We start from the raw sequence: 26,833 nt of genomic DNA on the forward strand, positions 1-26,833 counted from the left end.
CAGTGGGACCCCTCTCATGTCTTTGTTCTCCTCTCTCCTGCTTCCTCCTGGTTCTCTGGCTACAGCTGGTGTAAGGCTTGTGTCAGATCCTCCAGCCGTGGTGTGTGAGGATTTGCAGCATGCATAAACGTGTGTGTGTGTGTGTGTGTCTGAGTGTGTGTTCGTCTATGTGCTGCTCTCTGCTCGCCTCTCCTGTCCCACTTCAGCCCAGATTAGAGCGTCCGTCTCCTGAGGGAGACAGAAATATAAAAATAAAGCCTTTTACCAGAACACTGATCTAAACACACACACACACACAGACACACGCACACACACACAACCACACACACACACACACAAACACACACTAAGGGTGCATTATGAAAGCCTACATATAGCAGGAGAGTCTTTTTGCAGCAGAATCCCAAAAAGCCCTTTTTCTTACAGTTGAAGGCAAACTGTAGATTCAGGACGGACGGACAGAAAGGAGTAGAATTCTTAATTCCATCGGATCGTGTAGGTTAAGTGCTGTAAGTGGTAAGCTAGGGAGGTCATTTAAGGTAAGGTAGGTGAGTACAGTAGTTTAGGTAGGTACGTTGGATTTTGCTAGGTTAGGAAGGTAGGTAGTTAGATGGGATGGGTAAGGTATATGTTACGTAGGAAGGCCAACTAGGCTAGGGAGGAAGGAAGTTTGGTTTATAGGTGTAGGTAGGTAGGTTGAGCAGCTGGTTAGATAGGTAGGATATTGCTAGGTTAGGAAGGTATAGGTGGGTTGAGTAGCTGGGTTAGGTAGGTAGGTTAGGAAAGGAAAGTAGGTAGGTAGGTAGGTGGGGGTGAGGCTAGGAAAGTAGGTAGGTATGCAGAAAGGTAAAATAATTAACAAGAACCAGACCCAGACAAGTAGAAAAATGTAACCTTTACTTATTTACAGATTGTACAGAGGTACTGAGTGACAAGGTAGTATTTACAACACAACTAGTAGCTTAGAAACCCCTGAACTTATACATAAGTGAGAGAAACAGCAGGGAGACCCAGAGGACTAAACACCAACGCACACCATCCACCCAGCGAGAAGTGAACATGTGTGTGTGTCCACTCGGGACGAAGGAGGAAGTGTGCTGAGCCCGGACGGGAACATTTACCTCATGTTCCCTGTCGGCGGCCCGGGGGGAGTGTAATAATCCAGGGGCCCCCCCCCGGTCTGACACGGAGCACTAACCCGGGTGGAGGGGCACGTTGGTACATGTAGCCCAGTAGGTCTAAATCAGGGAGAACTCAGGTGCTGCAGCAAAATAGGTACCACCAGAAACACGAGCACGTCATGCAATTTCAAATAAAAAATCCCCAAAGTAAAAACTAAAGGTTGGTGTAAAAATCTCTGTGATGGTGGACGTACGAAACTCGATCTACACACTGTCTTAACCACAACAGTACAGACGCAATGTGTGTGTGTGCGTGCGTGTGCGTGTGTATATATATATATATTTGTGTGTGTGTGTGTTTTGTGAGACTGTATTTGTGTGTTATGAGTAAGAGCCAGGTCAAATGTTATGTGTGGGATGAAGGGAAGAGAGAACAGAAAAGTACACACACACACACACACACACACACACAGCGCAAACAACCTCAAAATACACATGTCATCCACTGTCTTATATAAATGCTTGCATGGTGTAAAACTCATGCATGCACACACTTTATCTCTCTCTCTCTCTCACACACACACACACACACACACACACACACACACACACACACACACACACACACACACACACACACACACACTCAGAGGTGATACAGCACAGACTCGTAGTGGAAGAGAACTATGTGGGTGGGAGGGGGTTGGTATTAGCCGCACAGGCTGGACTATCATTATTCATTGAGTGTGATTGGGATGAGAGACCCGGCTAACGAGTGGCTAGTGAGCGGAGCGGCCGGTAACTAGTCTGGTTAACTAGTCTGGTTAACCAGCAGTGAGGACTGTACAGTGAGGTCCCAACCAACCAACCAACAACACACCAGAGGAAACAAATTAAAATCAAAAAATAAAAAGTCACACGAGAATCTAAAATCATGCCAGTCTTTTTTCTTTTTTAGTTTTTTTCTCTAAAGAAGCAGAATAAAAAGCCACGTTGTTTCTGAAATGAATTCAATACTTAATACCATTCAAATCAAACAAAGGAAAAATCAGTTTCTAACATTGAAAAAAAACAAAGATTTCTCTGTACAGAAGTATAATATTGCAACCTGATATTGTGCATATAACTCACACACCAAACCTGTTAAGATCACCGAAAAGAGGGGCAGCGGTCACCGTTCAAAGGTGCGTTTTTTTTTGTTTCAAACCGTCTTGCGTTCCTTGCAGCCATATATATAGATATACGTATGCGTGTATGTATATGTGTGTCTCTGCGTGAGTGTGTAAGAGAGAGAGAGAATAGAAAATAGAAGGAAAGAGAATAGAGACAGTTGCACAGCTAAAGGGTTATCAAGTCCCCTTTCCATCAAAATCCATGAGCTCAAAAATCAATGCCCTTACTGAGTAGATTATGGATTTCTAGAACACTCATACACACATTGCCAGCTTGTCGAGTGTGTGTGTGTGTCTGTGTGTGTGTGTGTGTATATGTGTGTGTGTGTGTGAGTGTGTTGCCTCTGTAAGGAGTCACTTCGCTTACTCTCTGCGATGCCACGTGACTCGCTCTGCTGGAACTCAGTGCCACACAAGTATCAGCTACTCTGGCACTTGTCTAGGAATATTAATTTGATGAGTAAAACTGCAACAGTGATGCACTCAGCCTCTAGATTCACCACAGACACATTAAAATGGGCCTTGGGTTTTTTATTTTTTGTTTTTCTTCGTTCGACATAGAAAGTAAGTAGTAAAAAAGTTCTGCATCCTACGACAGCCGCTGTTGAATCAGAGGAATCTTACAACTAGTGATATTAAGTGATTTCCAACAATATGTTGAGTATTTAAACACCACGACTGAACTTTTACTCTTCTGATACTCAATCTACTCTATAGAAAGAAGCGGGGGGGGAGGAGCCGAAAGACAAAGACAAAGGAGTAAATAGGAAAAATAAGCACAAGAAAGGAAAAGGAGGGAGAGGCTAGAACGACAGATGAGCACAGAAAAGGTTTTAAAAAGAGGAGAAAGATTAAGAGTCGGTGTCGTGTATACTGTATGACGCTGTTCCCATTATCTAACACTGTAGAACTTTGGACCTCACAATGGAAACTGACAGAACTGTGCCCCTAAAACCCAAATGTCCGAGAGAAATAAGAGAAAAGAAAAACATCTATTCAGCGAATGACTGAGAATATTCATATCTTCCAGTATAAAAGTGTTTTTGGTCAAACGTCTGTGTTTAGGTGGCAGGGTATAAAATCTACAAAGTGCACAAATAGAAGCTATCTCATAGCCTCAACACACACACACCCACCCTAAACTACTATCTTAGACTACTGCGTATGTGCATGTGTGTGTGTGTGTGTGTGTGCATATATATATGTGTGTGTGTTTGTGAGTGTGTGTGTGCACATATGACCCTGTATAGGAGTTTAACTGTAACACAGGGCAGTAGGAAGCATGCAGTATGACCTGAAGGCTAGCTAAGAGAGGAAGCAACAATGCTATACTGAATGTCTCTAGATCTAGAAACACTAGAACACACACTCTCATCCTGAGAGGCGTTTTTTACTGGCGGACACTTTTTGGTCCACTTTTTGGAATGTTCCTTTAACTGACATCAACAAAAACAAACAGTCGTTGGTTGTTTTTTGTTTTTTTATACTCTTCCCCCCCCCGAAAAACTGACACAGTGTGTGTGTGTTCCAGTGTTTGTACATCTGCAGGCAGGAGCTGACCCACTCAGACCTGTGTCCGGAACCAGCTGCCCGCCTCCCAGTCCCAGTCTATTACATAGATAGTCATTTCCATTCACGTGGAGGATTACTCTAGTGTAGTGAACTACTCGTTAAGCCATGCCGGCAGTGCAGTTTGGATTTACCTCATGAGGCTCAGACAACAGACGGGGTTGACCGTGGAAATCAACAAGTGCAACAGGAGAGTCCTGGAGAGGGGCGGGTGTGTGTGTGTTTCGGGTGGAACGTGTGTGTGCATGTGTGTGTTTCCTCAGAAAGAAAGGGGTTCACTGTGTCCCTATCATCTCCGAGAGGCTGGTGAGAGGGGGGGGGGGGGGGACAGGGGGACAGGTCGGGTCTTTTTCCACACACTCCGTCACGATACTGTCGCTGCTGGACTCCAGGCACAGTGTCTTTCTTATTCCACCGGGATTCGAATCTGTCTTGTCAGACGTCCATGTCAGTCTTTGCCTCGGTGCCCACAGCTGGAGGCGACTACACACACGGACACTCACACACGCACTCTTCATCTTGTATTGTGCCTCCAGGTGTCCCTGTGGCCACAACCCTGCTCCACACAGGGTGCGATAAAGAAACAAATAATTTATTTACTCAGCTTCACCATTAACCTTTGAGTCCGGCGCAGACCTTCCCGTCTTCCACCTGTGTGTGTGTGTGTGTCTGTGTGTGTGTTTCTGTATGTGTGCTTCGAGTCAGAGCTTCCCGGTCCTATCACACACACACACACACACCTCTGTCTTGCATGCGTGTGTGTTGGTGAGAGTACGTGTGCTGTGTGCGACCCTCAGACGTCCGACTCGATGCTGGGCATGCGGCGATAGAGGCGTGGCCTGTTGCCCCCGGCGCTGGAGGCTCGCGGCGCCGTCACGTAGCTCATTGGCTGAGAGGCAGCGGGCGGGACCATGTACGCCACCACAGGGGGCTCCTGCTGGGGGTAGAACAATTGTTGGTCAACGTGGCCGCCGTGGTGGTTGGCGTGATGGCTGCCGTGGTTACCGAGGGTGAGCGACAGCGGCATCCGTTGCTTGTAGAGCTCGTGGGCAGAATTTCTCTGTGGCATGCGTGTGACAGCCTGGGGGGCGGGCTCTCGCTGCGTGGTGCCGGGCGCCGACTGGAGGAAGGGGTTGTGAGACGGCCGGTCGGGGAAGAGACTCTTCGAGCGCCGGGGGAGGGGCATGGGGGTGTCCAGGCTGTGGTGGTGGGAGGGCGACGGAGAGGGGGGGCTGCGGCTGCTGAACGGTCGATCGGAGCGCATTGTGAGGACATTAGCGTAGGCCCCCTCGTCCAGCATCATCTCCCGCTCCCTGTCTCTGTCGGGCAGGCTCAGCCCGCGCAGGTGGGCGTGCGCCTGGTGCTCCGGGACGCCGTCTGGAATCATGTTCTCATAGGAGTGCTGACGACTCAGCTGGAGGTGCTGGGCCGACGCGGAGGAGGGGAGCGGAGACGGAGAGGGCGGAGAGGGCTCGAAGTGGCTGACGAGCCCGTCCCCCTCACCCACCAGGCCCAGCTCGCTCTGGGGCAGGTAGTGTGTGAACATGTCCCCGCCGTGTGGGTGAGTTTGTGTGTGGGCGTAGTGCGAGTGGAAGTGGTCCTCGCTGATGTCGTACAGGTTTCCCAGGTGGGCGCAGGCGTCACAGCGAGCCTGAGGCGAGCGGACGGTGTAGAGGCCGGAGTAACCGCCCAGCTTGGTGAGGCAGGAGCGGCAGTGACCCGGCCGGACGCCCTGTGTCCCCGTGCCGGCACCCGGAGCCTCGAAGGAACCGCCGGACTTGTCCTTGGAACTAGAGAGAGAGAGGAGGACAGGAGTTACACACAGAAAGACAATTAAAGAAGCTGAAACATATGTGTGTATGTGTGTCAACTAAATACAATCTTGCATTGTGGTACCCTAATCATCATCACCCACACTGTATAATGCATTCTAATCCCAACCAACATTTAGAATCCATTGCTCATATTGTTAATGGCTGTAATAAGTACACAGGACTCTATACTGCACGCCATGACCTGCATTGTCCACCTCATTTCTAGTACTGTTAAGGGAGTATTCCCTCCAAATGTGTCAATGTACAAACATTCCCGTATAATACCAGATTGGTTTGACAGTTCTGATGATGTGTTCTGTAACATCCCTAACACCCCGGATGTTGTTTTCTTGGACAAGGTTAAAAGGGAGGTAGTAATCCTTGAGGTCGCCTGTGTCTATGACCTCTACATGGACTTAGCCTTCCTTGACAAGTTGACCAAATACCAGCCCATTGTTGCTAAAATGATGGACCTAGGCTGTACATGTAAACTGGTAGTATTGATATTTGGAAGTCTGGGGCATGTCCATTAGCTTTCGGTCAGTGGGCTACGACTGGCAGGACTTAGTAAGAGACGATCTAAACAACTAGCAAAGTTCTGCTCTGTATCAGCTGCTATAGGTCGTCTTGCTGTTTGGCGTAGGAGATGTTTCTTGTACCCGTGAGTCACGAAGCTGTATTCAACCTTTGAGAAATGTTTGAATCCTTTTTGTACGAATACGATTGGTGGATTCAAATAAATTATTTCAATGTGTGTGTGTGTTCTTCTGAGTGTGCTACCTGCTGTGTGTGTAGGTGCTGTACTTCTTGTCCTTCAGCGAGTGCAGGTCGGCCTCGGCGCTGTGACTGTGATGCAGCAGCGTGGCGCTCAGCTGCAGGATGGGCGACTCCCCCTGGTGGGAGTGTGTGTGAGTGACAGGGTACGCGTTGTCGGGTGGGAACAGGTCGGGGGGGTAACTGCGATCGTCGCTCCCCCCCTGGCTGTCTCGCTGGTATGGGGGAGCTGACTGGAGGCTGCCCTGGTCAGAGTCAATGGAGTAGATCTTGGATCCTACGCTCCCGCCTCCTCCACCTCCTCCACCTCCTCCCCTCTTCCTCAGCTGATTGACAGGCTTAAACCCGCCCCTCGCCACCATGGAGTCAGAATCTTTGTGCGACTGCGGCCGGCTGGAGCACTCGGAGATGTCCGAGTGCGGCGGCTCCTCGGGAAGGTAACGCTGGCTCTTCATCGGTGGAGGTCCAGCTCCGGCGGCTGGGGTGGGGCTCGCGCCGGCGCCAGGAGGCACGACAGGGGGTCCCGTCTTCAGGGTCTCGACGCTTTTCTTCCACAGAGCTCGAGGCTTCGAGGCGGCGACCGCCGGCCCGGGGGGGCGGGGCTTACCGTTGTCGTTGTCGATCGACAGCTGAGGCTTGTTGGGGCTGGTCTGGAGACCGGGGGATTTTTGTGGCACAGGAAACGGCGCAGCATTGTTCAGGAGGTTTTTGTGTCGCCCGGACAATGACAGGAAACCCTGTGGACCGGCGGCGTTGCTATAGAGACCAGGACCCTTCGGAGGCTGACTGTGGAGTGAGTTACCTAGGAGACAAGGAGAGATGCACCTCAGACAGCAGATACACTCGATGGATGCTCAGCCAGTTAGCTGAAACATAATCTATTGCCCTGGTCCGTTGTGTGTACCATCTAATGTGTTTGTAATCATGAGGCCAGCGAGTGCATGACAGACAATGCGATTACACAACAAGGTGAAGGGAGTCACCTTTACCTATATACACACAGGGATGGGTAAAAAAGACAGGGTGACCTCGGTACGTGGTAGGAATCTTTCCAGCGGTGCTACAGGCAGATTTTCATTTTTACTGCTACTTCACATATTGTGCGTACAGTGTGTAGAAGTACCTTTCATCATGTCCAGGATGCTGGGCTGCAGGAGGACAGTGCGTTTGGGAGAAGACGACAGAGCCATGGACTTGGCCGACTTGAGCAGGTGCAGCATGTTGGCTTGAGGACTGAAGCCCAGCTCAGGGGCCTTCTTCTTCATGTCGATGTGAACGCCATGGATACAGCTCCATATACCCTGAGGAGAGGAGGAGAGGATAGAGGAGAAGATGAGACGGAGGAGATGTGAGAGGAATAACAGAAATAGAAAGACTTCATTCTCAATCCTGTGACTTCAGGAGAGAGGCGTTCAAATCTGAAGTAATCACTCATTTCTCTGGAGAGTAAATCAGGAAGCGACCTCTGCATCTCGTCCTCCGGTGCGTTCACCATCAAACCTTCACCTCATTCTGTTTTATAATGTGGCCAGAAGAGATAACTGCCACTTCTTTAGATAAACTGCTTTCAGAGGCACCCCGAGATTAAATGTAGGCGATGATGTCACTGGAGGGGGCCTTTGAGTGCAAGGAGATGTTCTTCCGAGAGTCACTTAACCTCCAGCACGCACACACACACAAACACTGAGAGAGAGAGGGAGAGACACACACACACACACACACATCGCACTCTTTTTGTAAAACGCTTAATGTGTGAAATGCTGCCCGTCTGGAATAAAAGCCTAACACAGAGATGTGACGTATGAATAATGGAAGAACGGTCTGTCTGGTTGTGCCCATTTCTGTATTGCGTGCGTATATTTAGGTTTGTGTGTTTGTGTGTGTGTGTGTTTGTGTGTGTGTATTTGTCAAGCTGTCTGCGAGTGTGCGGTCAAGCCAGTCGCGACTCACTGCACCTGAACATGTGGAACCATTTTCAACTCGAACACCCGAGTTGTGTCTGTGGGCGAGCGAGTAAGAGAGAGAGCTCTGTGTGCATGTACACGAGTGTTTCAGCTGTTGGATCAACCCCATTTCTTTCTCCTTTATCACACACAGACACACAGCTTAAACATACATTCCCTCTTTATCTTAACATTTACTGTTGTGTGTGTGTGTGTGTTTAACAAATACACACATGGTGTTTACAGATGTCCACAGATTCTCAGATGTTGTCACGACTAAAAGGATTAAAAATTGCCTGCTTTTGTTTGAGATGCAGCTTTTGCGCAGAACAACAGAAACAGAGTAACTGCTTTTACTGTGTTGATGATATTAAACAACACAATAGCCCAAAGTCACAATAACGTGCTGAGGGTTTTCTTTCTGTTATTTTTCTGCTGGAGTGTGTAGTCGCATTAAAACAATCTGCATTTATTGTTTCATTCTGTTTCCCATGTCGAGCCTCTCTGAGTGTTCAGCTCACTTTCTCTTCATGTCAGTCCGCGAGTCGGCTTCGCTGGTTAAACATCAGTAAGAACAAATTAAAAGGAAATCTGAGGTGACCCTGAGAGCTCCGCAAACTGCCACTTAGGAAAGCGTTCTGCAAATACACACAACACAACCAAACAGACCATATCATCACAAATAAACAACCAAGTGTACAAACTATAATACAAAAGTGAGGGAAGCCAGCTGGGTGCTTTCGTTTTTACTCATTTTCCAACACCTTGAGAAACTTCTCCAAAGTCAGAAATCGAACAGTGAGAATGTCTCAGCTCGATTCATCATGTTTATGTTTCCTACTTTCAAAGGATTGTTTTCCCGTCTCTATTCAAAAGCATTATTTAGATTCTGTGATGCTTGGGCTCAAACTGTGCGCCAGGACTCGGATATTTTGATGTTTGGACAGATTTCACCTTTCAGTGGACATAGAGTGTCTCAGTTGCCTCTCTGAGTGTTTAGCTCAATTTCTCTTCATGTCAGTCCGCGAGTCGGCTTCGCTGCTTAAACATCAGTAAGAACAAAGGAGGAACTTCACCGAAGTTATAAATCGAACAGTGAGAATGTCTCAGTTCGATTCTTCACGTTTATGTTTCCTACTTTCAAAGGATTGTTTTCCCGTCTCTATTCAACAGCAATATTTAGATTCTGTGATGCCTGGGCTTAGATTTGATTTGCTTGTGCTGTGACTGTGCGCCAGGATTCGGATATTTTGCAGTTTGGACAGATTTCACCTTTCAGTGGACATAGATTGTCGCAAATGCTCCTTAACATTACATTGTGAACGCTGCCGCTATGTTACAGCTGCCAGCGGAGGCGATCTATGGAGTGATTCTAAAGGTTTTTCTCAGTATCAATTATTCACACACACATTTATAAACAAAGGGCCCAGGTTGAAAAATACCATAATTCCCCTTTTAAGTTGCAGCCCACAGGGTCACTGTGAAATCTAGTTCACAGTCCTGATATTAATATTGCAAACACCAGTAGTTTCCCACAGTCTGGAATCAATCCTGAACATTAGCTGTTGCACTGCTGCAGTAATCTGCTCGTTCATTAAATAAAAGGTCGACGTTTCAAATTCAAAACACACAGCAACACCTGAGAGTCCTTCACATGAAGCAGAGCAGACACAAGCTGCTCCACAGGAACCAAACTCCAACCATCTGCTGTAAGTACACAGATGAAGCTCCAGAGAAATGCTCCTGCAGTTGTTCCTCACCCTGCTGATGGTGAAGAGCAGACCCGGCCTCCCGGTGCAGACGCCGGTGAAGCAGTACCGCAGCCTCCAGTAGAAAAGGTGCTCGGAGATGAATGTGAGGATGGCGAGGCCCATGGCCGTGGCCAGCATGTAGAAGACACCCGCCATGTTGTCCACGTCCAACTGGCTGGACATCACCTCGTTCTTCTCGCTGTGGCAGATCCCCGTCAGCCACTGGGCCTCCAGCTCCTCCATCTCACCTGTTGGAGAGAGGGAGAGAAAAGGCAAGAGGGAGGGGGTTTAACATGGCAGCGGATGATAGGGGTGAGGAACAAGGTCAAGGAATAAAAAGGAGGTGGAGAGAAAAGGGGAGGGCGGGGATGGGAAGCGGAGGGAATAAGAGGTGTGGTGGGAAAAAAGGGTGTATCATTACGAGGGAAGATGGAGGGGAGGCGGGAGGAGGGGAGGGGGGAGAAGGGGAGGGAGGTGAGGTGGTAAATATATAGTAATGGAAAGGGGACAGGAGGTGGAGTGAGGAAAAAAGGGTTGTAGGAGGAGGGGGGAAGAATTGATAGTGATTGAGTGATAAGGAAAGATGGGAGGATTTATTATCAGATTGAGTGTGTGCGTGTGTGTGTGTGTGTGTGTGTGTGTGTGTGTGTGTGTGTGTGTGTGTGTGTGTGTGTGTGTGTGTGTGTGTGTGTGTGTGTGTGTGTGTGTGTGCAGGTGTTTGCACTGATAGTCGGTGGGAACCGAGGCGCTTTAGTGGTTTCAGCAGTTGGATTTCTGTCTGGCTCTTTCTCTCTCTCTTCCATTCGCACCATCTCACGGCTTATTATACAGAACAATCTGGAGGAGTAAACATAACAGGACACAGTGGACACACACACACACACACACACACACACGCACACACACACACACTAACCCACACGGGTAATGATGATGAAATGGTGTGTTAAGACTGGCCACTGATAGCTTTCTGACGGAGGGAGGGCGGGAGGGGAGAGGGAGGGCGTTGAGGGAGGGAGAAGGAGGCATGAAAGCCGAGCAACGGCACTATTGTAATAACACTTTAATCCTACTATTAAGAATCGTAAACTTGGGCCCAGTGTGACTGACGGAGCAGAAACGTGTGGGAGCGCCTCACCGTCTCCGATGATTCCCAGTATGGCCAGATCGACCAGGCGTTTCCAGTAGCTTCCTTTCTGCAGAGCGATGCCGTAACCAGTGGTGGCGAAGATGTACCCGCTGCCGATGGTCACCAGCTTGCAGCCGTCGTCTCGGCCGGCCATGTAGTTCAGCACGGCAGCGTCGTAGATGAAGGCGTCCAGCTTCCTGTGAGAGGAGGAGGACACAGTCTGGGCTCAGTATCAAGACCAGTGGCTCCGACCTTCAAAGGACCACAAGGGTCTGTGGAACGATCAGCACAGAAGAACTGAGATAATCATCCTCAGTCCAATTTATGTTTTATCATTTTAATTGAATATTCAGGATAGTTTCACCTAATAAGAGAATCTACTTTAAATTTGGTTGGACAGCTCAAACACAGCCCTGTGTTCTCAGAGCAGAGTCAGAGGAGACGTCAGTTCAATATAAATCAGATTCCAGGAAGTTACTTTGTCTGAACACATATTAAAACAACTGTTAAATCCAAACCAATGGGTCATATTTATACTTTTGAGCAAATTTAACTTTTTGTGTTCAAGGTCTTTTGACATCAAGTATAATTCACCTGCAGCTGTTCACACTGTTTATTGGAAAAACGTCACTTTGGGTTTCGTCTAATTTGATCGTCACATGCAAATGAATGTTGATGGTTGTGATCTTATTGGCTGATGTTGTCTTAACGCAGTTATTGTTAGTTTGTGCTGTTGTCACATCAAAAGAAAATGTACATTCAGCGCAACTCAAATTGTCTCTTTATCAAACTTGTACAATGACAGTGAGGCAGGTGTCAGAAATAAAATAAATAAACAAATAACCTATTAATGAATAGAATGACCACAGTTATATTTCTTGCTCTTTTCCCACAATTGCAAGTAGATTGCTAATGGAATCCTTTGTAGAGGTCAAAAAGTCCAAAAATGTATATTATACGTTATATAAACTGCCATATTCGTCTGGGATTCCAAGCATCTACTATTATAGTCTTATCATTATTAAAAATAATTACATTTTATTGTGTCTTCTTATATCTATTTTCAGTTAAAGTCATTTTAATCTTAATTTATTCCTCAGTTGAAGGTCAGAGGAGTTTTACACTGAACCTGATCATGTTCATCCAGAGCAGTGACAGTGCACTGAGTGTAACACTCGAGCAAACTGCTCCGATTACTCACAACGCTCTGGTTTCTTATAGCTGAATGTTCTCATGCAAATCAGATTTGGACTCAGGCTATGACAGAGCACTCTCCAGTGTGTTTGCTGCAGGAGTAAATATTCTCGTGCACGAGGACGTCTTTGTTCCGGCAGAGCGATGCTCTTGCACTCGCAGGTTTTTGTCCTTATTCCGAAGTGACAGGGTGAATTCAAGCCAATCTCCTTACGTGGGGGGGGCGGACACATCTGAGCTCAGCACAAACTGAGATTTAATGTATTGCTCTTAACCAAACACAAAGTGACCAGGACCTGATGGAATCGGCCTGAATGTAACAGCAGATCCAGCTTTTTAACGTCATTATGAGCAGAAAAAAATCGTTATATAACAAAGTGGTGGTGTGAGGCACCCCCCCCCCCTCCCTATAGATGTGTATGCATAATTATAAAATTATAAACCACTTTCAATTACACCCTAGGGCAAATGTTAAATGAACACATGGACTATCTGCTGTTGCAATAGATTGAATCCGAGGTAAATATTCATATACATTTGGAAAACAACTTATTGTAGATCTATTGCAGCTTAAGTAGTATTTTATATGTGTACTACATCTAATACCTTAATTGAAATCCTGCCAAGGGCTCCAGCTTTAATTTTGTCAAAGAAATGTTCCCCAAGAATTAATTTGAATACAAGTCCTTGACGAACAACACAGCATCAACCCTTTGAGAGATCTATTTCATATGCAGTATCAATACAAGTAATTGCAGAGAAGGAGAAAGCAAAAAGGCAGAATTATGTTTGGAGAAAATACTCGAAAGATCAAAACACACAAAACTAATGAAGGAATAAAAAGCTCCGCAGACGTCCCTCCCTTAGTGTGTGTGTGCAGGACGGAGGATAAAAGGTAGCAAACCCCAGAACAAATTACATCCTCTCTGTTTTGGCAGCTCCTTCCTCTCCGGCAGCAGCACGACTGTATAATGAGCTCTCGCAGACAACATCTGCATTTTACCTCCTGTGACAAGAAACTCTCAGCACAGCTTCTGCAGCATTTTAGCATGAGCTAGTGCCGGGGCCCCGGGGAGCTGGATTCTCTGTCTGATGCAATGGCCTTTTTTTTGTGTTTGTTTTCACATGTTCTTAAGCGTACGTGCTGTCTGCAAACAGAATCTCCCTCTCAGACATAATGAACATCAGCTTGACACAGAGTGGGCTTGACAGGTTTACAGTACCCGGTCTTGAGGCTGACTAGTGCATCCTGGACGCCGGTCTGGTGATATTTGGTCATGTACTGATGCATATCGGGGTAGTTCTTCCTGATGTTGCGCTCGGTGCTGCCGTTCGGAACGGTCCCGAAGCGAAATGGAGGCGAGTAGGAGTAGGGACTCTGGAACTGCAGGGAGAGAGAGAGAGGGAGAGAGAGACGGATCGTTAAAAGTAACAAGTGAGAAGAGGAGACAGGAAGAAGAAAAGACAAAGAGAAGGAATGAAAAGCGTCTGAGGTGTGATGCAAACCCTCCATGTGCTGCATACATGATGACATTTCATAGTGATGTCATCATGGTGTCACTTATACCACAAGAAATCAAATGACTGGTTAATCTCGTTAAGCTGCAGATCCCAACTTTCATGTTCTTGGTTGCAAAGGTTAACGCAAGGTTAACGGGAATTCATGATGATTCTTAACTGATGGGATCTAATGTTATGTTTGGATCTGATGGTTTGTGAGCTTTAGGTCGTGTCTATAGTTCTGTAGGATGCAGTGATACATTGAAAAATTGAATTTAAACTTTGATGTATGATGTAATTTTGAGAAACAAATCTTAGAACATGTGTTTTTGTTTTCCGTTCTGTTGACCTTTGACCGATCAGCTCCAAAAGTTACCTGGAGATCAATTCCCAAGCAACATTCACATCAACTTCCATGGATTTTTTAAATATTTGGTACACACACACACACACACACACACACACACACACACACACACACACACACACACACACACACACACACACACACACACACACACACACACACACACACACACAAAGACAGAGGTGAAAACAACACCCTGCTCCTGGCTATGCTGACACACAGGACAATGGAAGACAGCGATAAACAAAAAGAGGATGAAGGGGATGACAGGGAGTCCAAGACCAAAAATAAGAAAGTGAAGGAGGAGACACTCAGAGGGTTGAGGAGGTGAGGAGGAGCGAAGGGTGACAAGAAGAGACGGAGGAGAGAGGAGGAGGAGGGAGTGGACTCATCAGTCATCATCATTGTGTGTCCAGTCGAGCGTAACAGTGGCCGGGGTTCTGCTGACACTGCCAGCCTCTGAAAACTACACACACACACACTCACACACACACACTCACACACACACACACACACACACACACACACACACACACACACACACACACACACACACACACACACACACACACACACACACACTCACACACACACACACACACACTCACACACACTCACACACACACACACACACACTCACACACACACACACACACACTCACACACACACACTCACACACAAACACATGCTGCATAGATCAAAGACCGTGTGTTTGTATTTTTGTTGCGTGTGTGTGAGTGAGTGTGCGCCTGTGGCTGTGCTGTGCTGGCAGTGTTAGTGTGGTGACAGCTACGACCAGAGGGTTCGGGCTGTTGGAGCCCAGAGGTGCTCCCCGGGGGGGGGCAGTCTGGCCGCAGGGCTGGCATCCATTACAAGAGCAACCCTGACTGGGAATGCATTTAGTTTCTTCTCCATACATGCGTGTGTGTGCTCCTGAGTGTGTGTGTGCTTGTGTGTGTGTGTGTTAAATCCCACCTTCTTGTCAGACAGTCCAGTGACTTGGTCCACAAACTCCTCCTGGATCATGAAGGCAGCCAGGTTGGCGGTGTAGGAAGCCAGGAAGATGACGGCGAAGAAGGCCCACACCGACACGATGACCTTACTGGTGGTGCCCTTTGGGTTCTGCACGGGCACGGAGTTGTTGAACACCAGACCCCACAGCAGCCACACGGCCTTACCGATGGTGAACGATGGACCGTGTGGGTCTGAGAGAGAGGGAGAGAGGGAGAGGATCAAGAAGTGAAAGAAAAAATCATCAAGTGCTGAGGAGCCGAGAAAAGCCAAGGGTGATTCAAGATTCAGTCGCTGTAGACCACGACAAACTAATTGTGATGGCACTCCTTGAGATATAGAAAACGGTGTAAAAACATAAAAAAAAGAAAATAAATACAGAGAACACTTCAAAATGTATAAAATATGAAAGTATAGAAGTTTTTGTTTTCGGGCGGCACGGTGGAGCAGTGGTTTGCACTGTCACCTAAAGGTTAAGTTCCGGTTCGAATGGGTGGTTAGCATAAGGATTGTGAGTTTAAAGGTTCAGGTGAAAGGATTTATTGACACAAATTGATTATAAAATAATCCTAGTGTTGTTTTCACTAGTGTGTTTCATCTAAATGGTACAATTTATTGTTTTCTTCACCCTAGAATGAGCCTTTATATTTAAATACTGTATATTTACATCTGGAGTGGGTCCTCTCTAAGGAGGCAGCCATGTTTTTTTTTTACAGTAGCCCAGATTGGACAAACTAAACTAATCTTTTGAGTTTTTTATGACAACTAGAGTTTACCACAGCTTCCCTTTCATGTTTGGAAGGAGAGGGTGAGGTGAGCTGCAACATTACACTTCACCACTAGATGTCACTAAATTCTACACACTGAACCTTTAATCTATCGTCCAAACCCTCACGTATGGTCTTGAGCTACAAATGAGCTTTCTCTTTGAGCTTGTAAGCTTATATTCATTAATATTCAAGTGTGAAGCTGTAAATTCACTTTTGTATTCAAGTTCCTCATGTAGATTTATGTGTCGGAAGATTTGCCTTCGAACAAAAATGAAAAGATGAATTCAGTGAAGCTGCTAGCTTCAGTGTCTCACACAGAAGGTGGGAACTTTGAGCGCTGAGTTTTCCACTTTGTATCTGTCCACAGATGTTCTTAAGCACAGCAGCTTTATGTAGCCTCACCACTTTACTCCGTCACCTCCACTCTTTATGCTACGCTACACTCACACTCTCTGGCTTAAGCTTCATATTAACCTGCAGACACGGGAGTCGTGTCCATGTCCTCATGTAAGCGCTCTGGCAGAAAGTGAATAATGTGAAGGTGGAACTGTTCTGTCGGAGATGCACTGCTTCCCCTGAAAAGGTGAAAGTATTTGTCGAGGAAATATGCAGTTAGAAAATTACACGGCTGGTATTTGTTGTTCAGTCAGAGTGCGAGACGGAAAAGGGTAAAAAGTAAACTAAACGCATCGCACAGATTTACTGAACCGTGCTCAAAAGGGCTGAGAGGAAAATTCAGGCAAAAAAAACATTTCATCTGCGCTCAGACAGGCCTTGAGCTCGGCCGAGTTTGGGCTGAACACAACAATAATCTGAATTCTCTGCCGGCGGGGGGAAGCTGCAGGTTCTGATCCGGAGACCAGCGCTGGAAACTCGCTGAAACATTAACCCAACTGCCCTGAAGCCTCAGTGATAACAGGTCACTGCTTTCCCTCCTGGGTGAATTTGGATTCGTGCTCTTTGCACTGGGAGTGGGGGGGGGGTTGATGTGATGTTCCTGGAGCCGTGTGAGGGATCCTACCTTTGCCCTGGGCCAAGTTGCGGTTGAAGCCCAGCGGACTGACAAACTCAAAGAGGAAGACGGCGATGGCCGTGACGATGAGCAGCATCACAAACATCATCACCCAGACCGACGCGCTGAAGGGCTCTGAGAGGAGGAAGAGGAGGAAGAGGGAGAACGAAAGAGAGGAGGAGGGCGAGTTAAAATCGAGTACATGAGACGAAGAGATGCTGTGGAGGAGCATAAAAAGTGAGGCACAGGGAAGACAGACTGGGGCTCAGAAACAAAGGGAGGTGAAGAAGGGGGAGATCGGGGATGAGGGGATGAGACAAAGCGAGGAGGGGAGACATGGAGAGGGGGAGAAAGGGAGACAGATGGAGTGAGAGAGGAGGACGGGAGGAGAGGGGGAGTTAGTCACAGAGAGTTTGACGGAGCACATTTCCATATTTCTCATTATTCCCTTGGATGAGGGCTGAGAGAGGGAGAGGCCGGGAGCGAGGGAGAGGGCTGAGGAAGAGGGGAGAGGAAGAGGGGAGAGGAGGAGAGAGGGAGAGCGATTTGAGTGATCTGATGTGCCCTGCTGTGGGCGTGTGTGTGTGTGTGTGTGTGATCCGCTCGCGTGTGATCTGTGCACGTGAGCGAGTCCGCATGTGTTTGGTGTGAAGCAGGGCAGGAGTTCAGAGAGCGGGATGAGTCTCAGAGACACTGAACCCAGACAAATCGTGTTGTGTGTGTGTTGTGTGTGTATGTGTGTATGTGTGTGTGTGTGTGTGTTTGAGTGAGTGAAAGTATGTGACTACCAGGGTTAGCCAACCCTGAGCGATTGTGCGCTGAGGTGCTTCTAATATGAGTGTGAGAGATACTGAACCGTCACTGATACCCTGGCCCGGGCTCAACACACACACACACACACACACACACACACACACACACACACACACACACACACACACACACACACACACACACACACACACACACACACACACACACACACACGTCACACACAAGTACACACACACACGTCACACATGCACACACACACTTAACATACGTAGAGCCAAAGCATATTCATTCTCCACACATCCTCGGCTCTATACACAAATGCTCTAATATATTCGTGCAGTATCACTCACTTTTCTTCCCCCCCCCTCTTGCACACATGCAAACTGACACATGGCTTGACACACAGGGACCAACACACGCATGGTCCAATACACCCCCCCCCCCGCTCCCTGCATCGCTCCAGTGACAATACAAGACATTAGGCGAGCGCCGAGGAGCGCTTTTGTTTGTCGTCATCTGAACAACTGGAGGAGAAGGGAGGAGAGGAGGATGAGGGAGGAGAGTAGAAGGGAGGAGAGGAGGCAAATATCAAGACTGCTTTGTCTGCGCTGACTTCTCAAAAAACAGCTGGCACGCTCCACTTCCTCTGCTTCGGGTAGAAATATTAATGTGCTCAGGGTGTTGAGGCCCAGATAGAGTGGAATCTGCCCAGTATATAGTGTCTGAGTCAAATATTCCATTTTATACACTGGCTCTCCCATCGTGTAAGGACCTCCCTTTTGTTTAGCTGCCCCTGGTAGTCGGCTCCATAGATTTATATATAAAGGCTAGATGTCTCGTCTGCGTTGCCGGCCAACAGAGACAAACGTCCGCACATGGCGGCCATCTTGCTAGGGGGCAGCTCGCTCACCCATAACATTGTGTTGGTAGTGGTAAATAACCATAAATTTTCAACCGATTTTTAAACGGTTTGGTTTATTATAAACGTCCGAGATGTAGATATGGCACTGCATACTTATAAATAATTATGTTATTTTCCAAAAAAAATTAATAATTTATGCAGTGTCATAACTACATCTCTGACGTTTATAACAAACCAGATCGTTTAAAAATCGGTTGAAAATTGAGTAAGTTATGGTTATTTACCACTACCAACACAATGTTATGGGTGAACGAGATGGCCCCTAGCAAGATGGCCGCCATGTGCGGACGTCCGGCTCCGTCGATCGAGACATCTAGTCTTTATATATAAATCTATGGTCGGCTCGCTGGGGGACTGGCTGAGATAAAGAAGAGGGGAATTCATATTGGGAAAACACAGACTGAGCCAAAGTGTCTTGATCGCCCCCTGCTGGCTGGCTGCAGTACAGGTCATATACAGCCTAGGTTTGGGAGACTCTAAATTGGCTGTAGGTGAGTGTGAATGAGTTTTTGTCTCTGTGTGTTGCTCCTGGGATGAACTGGTGACCTGTCGCCCCATGCCTGGGATTCTCTCCAGCTCTGACCCTATACAGGACATAGATAATGGACCCTGGTTTCAAATGATGTGTCCGGTGCCAGATGGCAGCGTTTCTATCCCCATTATGATGGCCTCATTCCTGGATAGCGGAAGGAAGTAGAGTACACGTCGTCCATCTACACAAAGTCTACGGCGGAGAAAGACATAAGAGGATTTACCGAGGAAGGCGGAGGGAGAGACGGTTCCATTGCTACGAGACACCATGACACTGATGCCCGTCTCCACAAAGGGCACGGAGAAGTCGATGGCCTCCGACCTCTCCTCGTTGATGGTCAACGAACCCACGGCCATTATGGCCTTCTTGTACTTCACCTGGAGGACAGAGGGAACAACAGTCACACTGAGCGCATGACTCATCACCAGCTCTCTCTTGGATATGTGTCTGCTTTGTGTATTGGATGGGAAACAACACAGTGGTTGTGAGGGTAGGAGCGCAGAATGTCATCCGTAGTTTGAGGGCATTTCCACCCGTATCAGATGAAAAGTAAAAATGCAGCTGTCGGATTTTTGTCGTGCCACCATGTCTGCGTGTGTGTGTCTGTGTGTGTGTGTGTGTGTGTGTGTGTGTGTGTGTGTGTGAATGTTTCTGACAGACGGAGATTCTACTCATGAAGCTGTCATCTTTACTATGTGGTAAAATATGATGTGTTTTCAGATTTAATTGTCTGATGTCCTCTTGCCGTCGGGTCCAATAAACACGACCAGCATCCCTGGATCACGTTGTCAGGTTCTATTATCGACCTTTTACGTTGCCGCTTCAATCTTTAAGGATTTTCGCGATGGCAGCTCTTAGTTTTAATTTAATCTGAGGCTGAATTATTAAATTCCAGCAAATATATAAACAGTAGTGATCAGGAAAGCCGAGGTTTCCTGCTCCCATTAAAAGCCGCAATCAGAGACTTTAATGAGCGTATAAAGTACAGATACAAATTTATGGGTGATTTAATGATGACAAAATAAACAAACATTATGCAGCATCAGAGAATGTTATCACAAAATGTATTTAAAATGTTTATGGCCTTCCAGTCCTGTATCGACGTGTTTGTAGCTTTGAAGGAGAAATCTGTCCAAATTCCATGTTTCCTAAAGCCAACAAATCTCATGAAAAGACCAAAATAACAATACATTTATATTTTCCTATGAAGTACTGTATTGTCTTGTTCTGTTATGCCCATGAGCTCTATTGTTGTCTAAGAACTATTAAAAAAGTAGAATGGCACTCCAGAGTGAATCCCTATGAAAAGGAAGTCTCCTTAAATCCAATCAAGCTGCAACAAATTAAACATAATTATAGAAAACAGTGAACTAAATATGCCTGAATGTTTCCCTGGAAAATGGTTGAAAAAAAAACACCATCTCACAAAGTTATTTCATTTTTACTTATCATAGATTTTTAGATTTTGTTCAGATCCTTGCTAAAATTGTATGGGTTCTTGCTAGGACCCCATCCCATCCTCCCACTATCTGTTCCATAGTTTGTGTTTAATTCTGTTCACAAACAAACCAATGACCTGGGACGGAACCAGAACCTCCTTGGTAGAGGTAATTCATCTTTTAATAAAAAATTATTTCGTGCTTAACCCAAACACATGGTCCTGGTCACCTCAATACGCACCAGAACACAAACTTAGTTTTTATTCAATAGCTGAAAAATATTCCTCAACAAATTTACTTCTGATAAAGTAACCTTTTACTTTAAATTACAGAAAAACCTTCTGCAGTTTAAGGAAATTATTGAGCCTTTTAAAAAAAGTAATCGTTTACAGTCGGGTGATCTGAGAAATGAGTCTGGATGACGATGAACTATTCTCCGGGCGCGAGGGGTCACTGAACGCTTTAATGAGAATGAGAACGATGGTTATGGTTTCCTAGTCACCGGATCCTAAACATGAGCGTTTATAGAGGATTTTTAACTGATGAGTTTGACGACGTTCTGCAGCAGCTGCATCGTCAAAACCCCTAATAAAGGAACGTCTTCTGGAAGAGTGAAGTTCCTCCCTGATTTACAGGAAAGATGCACTGAAGCTGGTGGAACCAACACCTTTGTGTTTCCTGTTAATTTGTCATCTCTCAGTATTTGTGACCCTCAGCTCTGGGAGTCTCATACAGGATAAGGGACGTGCTTATGGCATTTGTGGACAATAAAAAAATACGGAATAACATCAGCCTTAAGCATAACATTTTATAATAATTTTATGCAGCATTAAACTGTAGAATGGAGGAAGTGATAAAGTAAAAATACTGAGGTGGCATTTTGCGACTGATTGCATGCACATTATTCAGGAAAGCAATCATTGAGCTCGCGTTTCTTCTCTCTTGCTGATGAGTCTGGTCTCTCGCTCGCTCGCTCTCTTTCTCTCGCATTCAGACGCATTTCCATCTTTTTCCGGAACTCGTCGGACACTTCCATTTATCTCAAAATGAGGGAAGGTTTGATTGGAGCACACAATGGAAGTGTCGCTGGAGCACGGAAGATGCTTTAGCGCCACAAACCAATATGGCTGCTGCTGCTGCTGATGTGGAGAGGTCTGTCGGAAGTGGATAGTGTATTTACCATAAAAGTACAAATGACTTGGAAATCGAAAAGGGAAATGAGGGCAGATGTCAAATAGTTCTGGTGATGCCAGGCTGATACAGTAGATCTGCCACTGTAAACTATTGGTAATGTAAAGGAAATATTTGGGGAAATACTTCTTGATGGTGGCGTCCAGTGAAACTGCCCGACCACACAAACTGCGGCAAAGTTTATTTCTACATTTAAACGCGGACCATTACAAAAAAGCCTTAAAGGGACTCTCACCTTTGTTGCATTTGAGAATTACAGCACATTCAAATCATCCCGCCTTCCTCCAATGCCCCACCCCCTCGTTCCCATCCGCAATGTTTTATTTAAGAAACTTTATTTACACAAGCAGACTTACAACCATCCCGGTATTTTTATTTTTTTGAAGAAACTTTATTTACAAGCAGACTTACAACCTACTGCCTCCGCGCACGCACGTGAGTTTTTGTTTACCAAAGCAATGGATTCGGATTCAGAAGCACCGGTAAGTTATATACATTTATGTCCATGCAGCAAACAGACAGGTCTGTCGGCCAATAAGGTCCTTCGGTCCGAAGAATTTTATTGGTTGAAGTTTTCACTAAATATTATGAGAGTGAAATAATTGTTTGTTTTTACTCCTGGTGGGTCTGTCTTGAATTTTAGAGTGTCATTACCTTATTAATACCAATTTAACCTTATCCAAAAAAAGTGTAAAAATGCAACAAAGGTGAGAGTCCCTTTAATACGTGAGTGTCAAATAAACATTTAAAGTCTATTGTGGAATTTTCCACCTGTTGATTTTATTGTTGTATGTCAAAATCCAGCAAAATCGACGTGAATACAGATGTAGAGAGAACTCCACAGTACAAAGACGTCCCTATGTACTGAATTAGAGGTTAGATAACAGGATCAGTTTATTATATAAGAGGTTAGATTGAAGATAGATCGTTGGTGGTAACTTTATATCCACAGCAGGCATGAGGGTGGTCTTAGCTTTCAAATCTATAACTTAAAAATCAACTGTTTGATATCCAGGGAGTCGGACTGATGAGGTTTAGGGGGGGGGGGCAGTACCTCTCCAACCATGCCGTTCCACACGTTGTTGATCTTCTTGCCGTGCTTCCCGTTGTTGACCAGGTAGAGGTCGTACGTGAACTTCACGTTCCTCGCTATCTTCTTAAGGATGTCGATGCAGAAGCCCTTGCAGCACTGCTTGATGTAGGAGCCGCCGCCCACCGTGCTGTTACTGAAACACACAAAAACACACACACACGCACATGCACAGACAATATTAGGTCATATTTCTTCTTTCCTCACAGAGGACATGTCAGTGTTATACAAGCGTCCGTGTGGAGCCAGATTGTAACTGTTCTCCTCCCGCCTGCTCATTCCACATCTGGTGGTTCCATCACACTGTAAAACTGGAATTACAACAGTACCGAGTAACCGTTAATACTGCTGAAGGGCAGACAGAGCATGTACAGTGTGTGTTTGTGTTCGTGTGTGTGTGTGTGTGTGTGTGTGTGTGCGTTCCCCTCAGTGCCAGCTAACCAAACCAGATGAAAACACAGGGGTACTGAGCAGATGCTGCTGGGCTTTAAATAGAGCCGGGCTCTGCAGAACAACCAACCCGCATGATTAAAATATCAGCTGTCCTTCCCCTCGTCTCCCTCTTCGTTCCTCCTTCCGTCCCTCTCTCTCTCCCTTCCTTCGCGGTGTGTGTCTCTCCTCCTGTCTGCGAGGAGCCACTTTCCCAAACCTCAGAGCGAACCCACACACACACACACACACACACACACCGCGGTCGTACCGACGTGATGCTCAGGATGGAAACGGATGCTTCAGTAAACTTTTCTGACAGCCCGTCCACGAGGACTCCGGAGCACTGAACCAAATTGAATCCTCGAATCAAATAATCCCGGTGATCTATTAAACGCTCGCAGCACATTTCCAAAAGCATTTCCATAAAAACTAATTCCCGCTCCCGTGTCAGCCATCTTTGATGTGGCACTTATTGATTGGAGCGGTCGCTCTGTGACCTTTTCCCTTCAGTCGCCGTCTCAGCGGACTCCAACTCCGAGGGAAAGTTCCCACAGAGCGGGGGGGGGAATTCAACACCCGGTGGAACACAGAGAGAAGCGACCGTCAAAGAGCCGAGACATCAGAGCGATAAAAGAGCTTTTAACAGCAGTCAACTGTATCTGTGGCTCAGCATCGCGTGTGTGTGGTGTGTGTGTGTGTGTGTGTGTGTGTGTGTGTGTGTGTGTGTGTGTGTGTGTGTGTGTGTGTGTGTGTGTGTTCGTGGAAAAGAGAGAGTGAGTATATATAGTGTGTGCCCCAGGTGTTCTTATGCACACATTCTGTATGCATAAGCTCTTCCCAGCTGAGCCCATCACTGTGTCCTTATGTTACTATGTACACACACATCCCCCCCCCCCACACACACACACACACACATGTTTGTACAGCTATCATAATGAGAACAGTCATTGGCATAATGCATTCCCTAACGCTAACCCTAACCATACAAACTAAATGCCTAACCCTAACCTTTAACCTAAACCTTATTAGGGCCCGAGCACTGACATCAAAGGTCAGATGAGACCCTATTGAAATTGTAAGGATTATTATTATTATTATTATTATTATTATTATTATTCAGGCAAATTAATTGGCTTTTTGAGGGCTTTACCATGCTCAACTTCTTACCCAAATTTGCAGAAAGTTAGAAAGTGGTGAAAATTTACGTATTCTGAAGGAATTTTCAATGGGCGTCACAAAATGGCTCAACGGTGCCCCCCGAGACCCCTGGAACGTGTTCACATTGACCGGTCTTCACAAAAATCAATATACAGGTGTATCATGACCAGACAAACAAAAAAGTATTTTTCTAATTCTAATTCTAACCCTAAAACCAAGTCTAAACAGTCCATTAAAGGGGGGGGTCACAAAGTGAGAACCGGCCCAAATGTCCTCACTCCGTTGGTTGTAGGCTCAAACTGGTCCTCACAAAGCTAGCTGTACAAGAGCGCGAGCACACACATACAGAAACACACACACAAACACACACAAACAGGACAGACCCCCTGAGGTTTCCATACAGTACATCTGTTTGATTCACGTCATACATTTGTCTCGGCAAACATACACAAAAGACAGTGGGAGTAGATGGAGCCCTTATGGACGAACCCACGTTTGGACACACGGAGGATTGGACGTGGAAACGAAGGCCGAGAAGAGACGAGTCCTTGTGTCCTCGTGTCCACGAGTTGAACCCTGAATGTGCAGCCATTCAGTTGTGTAATTGTCTGTGTTTAAAACTGTGCGTTGTCGTGACGACGTAGATGAGCGGCATTCTCTCCGAGGTCCTTTTAATTTGGTGGAATTGATTAGAAGAAAAGTCAATATTCCATCATTGCCTGATTAAAGCAAATGATTATCCTGAAAAATGTCAACAATGTCCCACTGCTGAGCTGCGATATTGACATAAATTGACCAAGCGCCAATAACCCAGGCAGTCATGAGTAGAATTCTTTAGAAATAATGGATTCCAGTTGAGCGTCTGGTCCGTGTAAAGGCCGGCGATCAATCAGGAGCAGAACACCGATCTGAGCCAGTGACAAATAAACCTGCAGAAGTCATGATTAATATTCACATACTCCAAACTGGCTGAGCTCAGTCGTAGAAATTAGCAGAGAGAGAGAGAGAGAGAAGCTGCCTCGTCCTGTCATGAGTCTTTTATCCAGACGTCCATATATCACAGATAATTGGAGCAAAACCCAAACACGTCAAAGAATTCAAGAGAAGAGTCTTTGAGAAAGTTTTCCTGTCACCGAATACTTGAGAACTATTTTCTGTTGTTTACACACTTGAGAGAGCTGCCACACATTTCAACCAGCACAATCATTCCTTTTAAGCTTTTTCTCCAAACGAGAGAAAATCCCAAAGTCGTGTTTGATGTGTTGATTTGGAAAGTTCCCTGCAGTTAAAATTTTGGACTTTTTAAGGGCGTGATGAATTAAATTTAAGACGTATGTCAAGTACGACAAATATGGAGGAATATCCCAGAATTAATTACACTTCCCCGAAAAAATTGTAGATGAGTTGGAGTAGCAGAATAGAGAATAACACTGTTATCATGCAAACTAGGATTTAATATCCATTCATCAGACATCAGCTCCTCATTAGACCTGTTTGTAGTTGACATTTTGCACCATCCTAATATCTGAATCATGATTAATAACAACATTATAAACTACGTATGATATTCAAGACCGAGAATGCAATAATCTTTATATTTAAGACTTTAAATCCTAAAAAGTACTGATCTGATCTAAAACTTAACAATACTGTGACTGTAACCCAAACCAAAAAGTTAGAATTAAACCTAAATAAATGTATAGAAACACTTAATCAGTAAAATGATTAAATACATGATTAGTTTGATTGTGACGTGAATTTAAATCAGTGGAAGTTAGAAACACTGTGTTTGTAACAAAGGTTGAATTCAACCCACTTGCTTTTGCTGCAGTGGAGAAAGTGTTTATGCGTAATTTTGTGAGTGGTGAGGTGGAAAAAAAATTATATAGACTTAAAAAATATGAACATAAAAGTGGCATGAATTTGTTTAACATCGTCTGATACTTTTATCTGGAGCGACTTAGTGCACAGATAACAGATCAACACAGATTCCCGATATCACATAAGATAAAGATGCTAAAAATAAGAAGAGAATAATCCTTGTAAACAGGTACGAGGGATGTTTTTTAAGTAGCAGGTGCAGAATTAGGATACGGGAAATGGAAACCCTCCATAGAATTGAAACAGACTAATTCTTCCATCCCGGCTGGAGAGCGAAGGACATTTC

The 26,833-nt window shown here is 45.8% G+C and overlaps 1 protein-coding gene across 1 annotated transcript in view; it reads right to left on the reverse strand.

Annotated features, from left to right (window-relative positions):
* Positions 1 to 4,655: 4,655 nt before the first annotated feature.
* Positions 4,656 to 26,833, reverse strand: part of grin2ab (glutamate receptor, ionotropic, N-methyl D-aspartate 2A, b) — a 105,255-nt gene continuing 83,077 nt past the window's right edge. The window contains exons 11-21 of the mRNA XM_061092218.1: positions 23,041 to 23,212; positions 19,580 to 19,733; positions 17,138 to 17,263; positions 15,311 to 15,540; positions 13,691 to 13,851; positions 11,283 to 11,470; positions 10,154 to 10,392; positions 7,574 to 7,751; positions 7,434 to 7,439; positions 6,457 to 7,252; positions 4,656 to 5,652 (exon numbers count right to left, since the gene is read on the reverse strand). Of these exons, the coding sequence (XP_060948201.1) occupies positions 4,656 to 5,652; positions 6,457 to 7,252; positions 7,434 to 7,439; positions 7,574 to 7,751; positions 10,154 to 10,392; positions 11,283 to 11,470; positions 13,691 to 13,851; positions 15,311 to 15,540; positions 17,138 to 17,263; positions 19,580 to 19,733; positions 23,041 to 23,212 (3,247 nt within the window). The remainder of the gene's footprint in view (positions 5,653 to 6,456; positions 7,253 to 7,433; positions 7,440 to 7,573; positions 7,752 to 10,153; positions 10,393 to 11,282; positions 11,471 to 13,690; positions 13,852 to 15,310; positions 15,541 to 17,137; positions 17,264 to 19,579; positions 19,734 to 23,040; positions 23,213 to 26,833) is intronic.

Source organism: Limanda limanda, chromosome 2 (genome assembly GCF_963576545.1).
Source record: "Limanda limanda chromosome 2, fLimLim1.1, whole genome shotgun sequence".
Taxonomy (NCBI): domain Eukaryota; kingdom Metazoa; phylum Chordata; class Actinopteri; order Pleuronectiformes; family Pleuronectidae; genus Limanda; species Limanda limanda.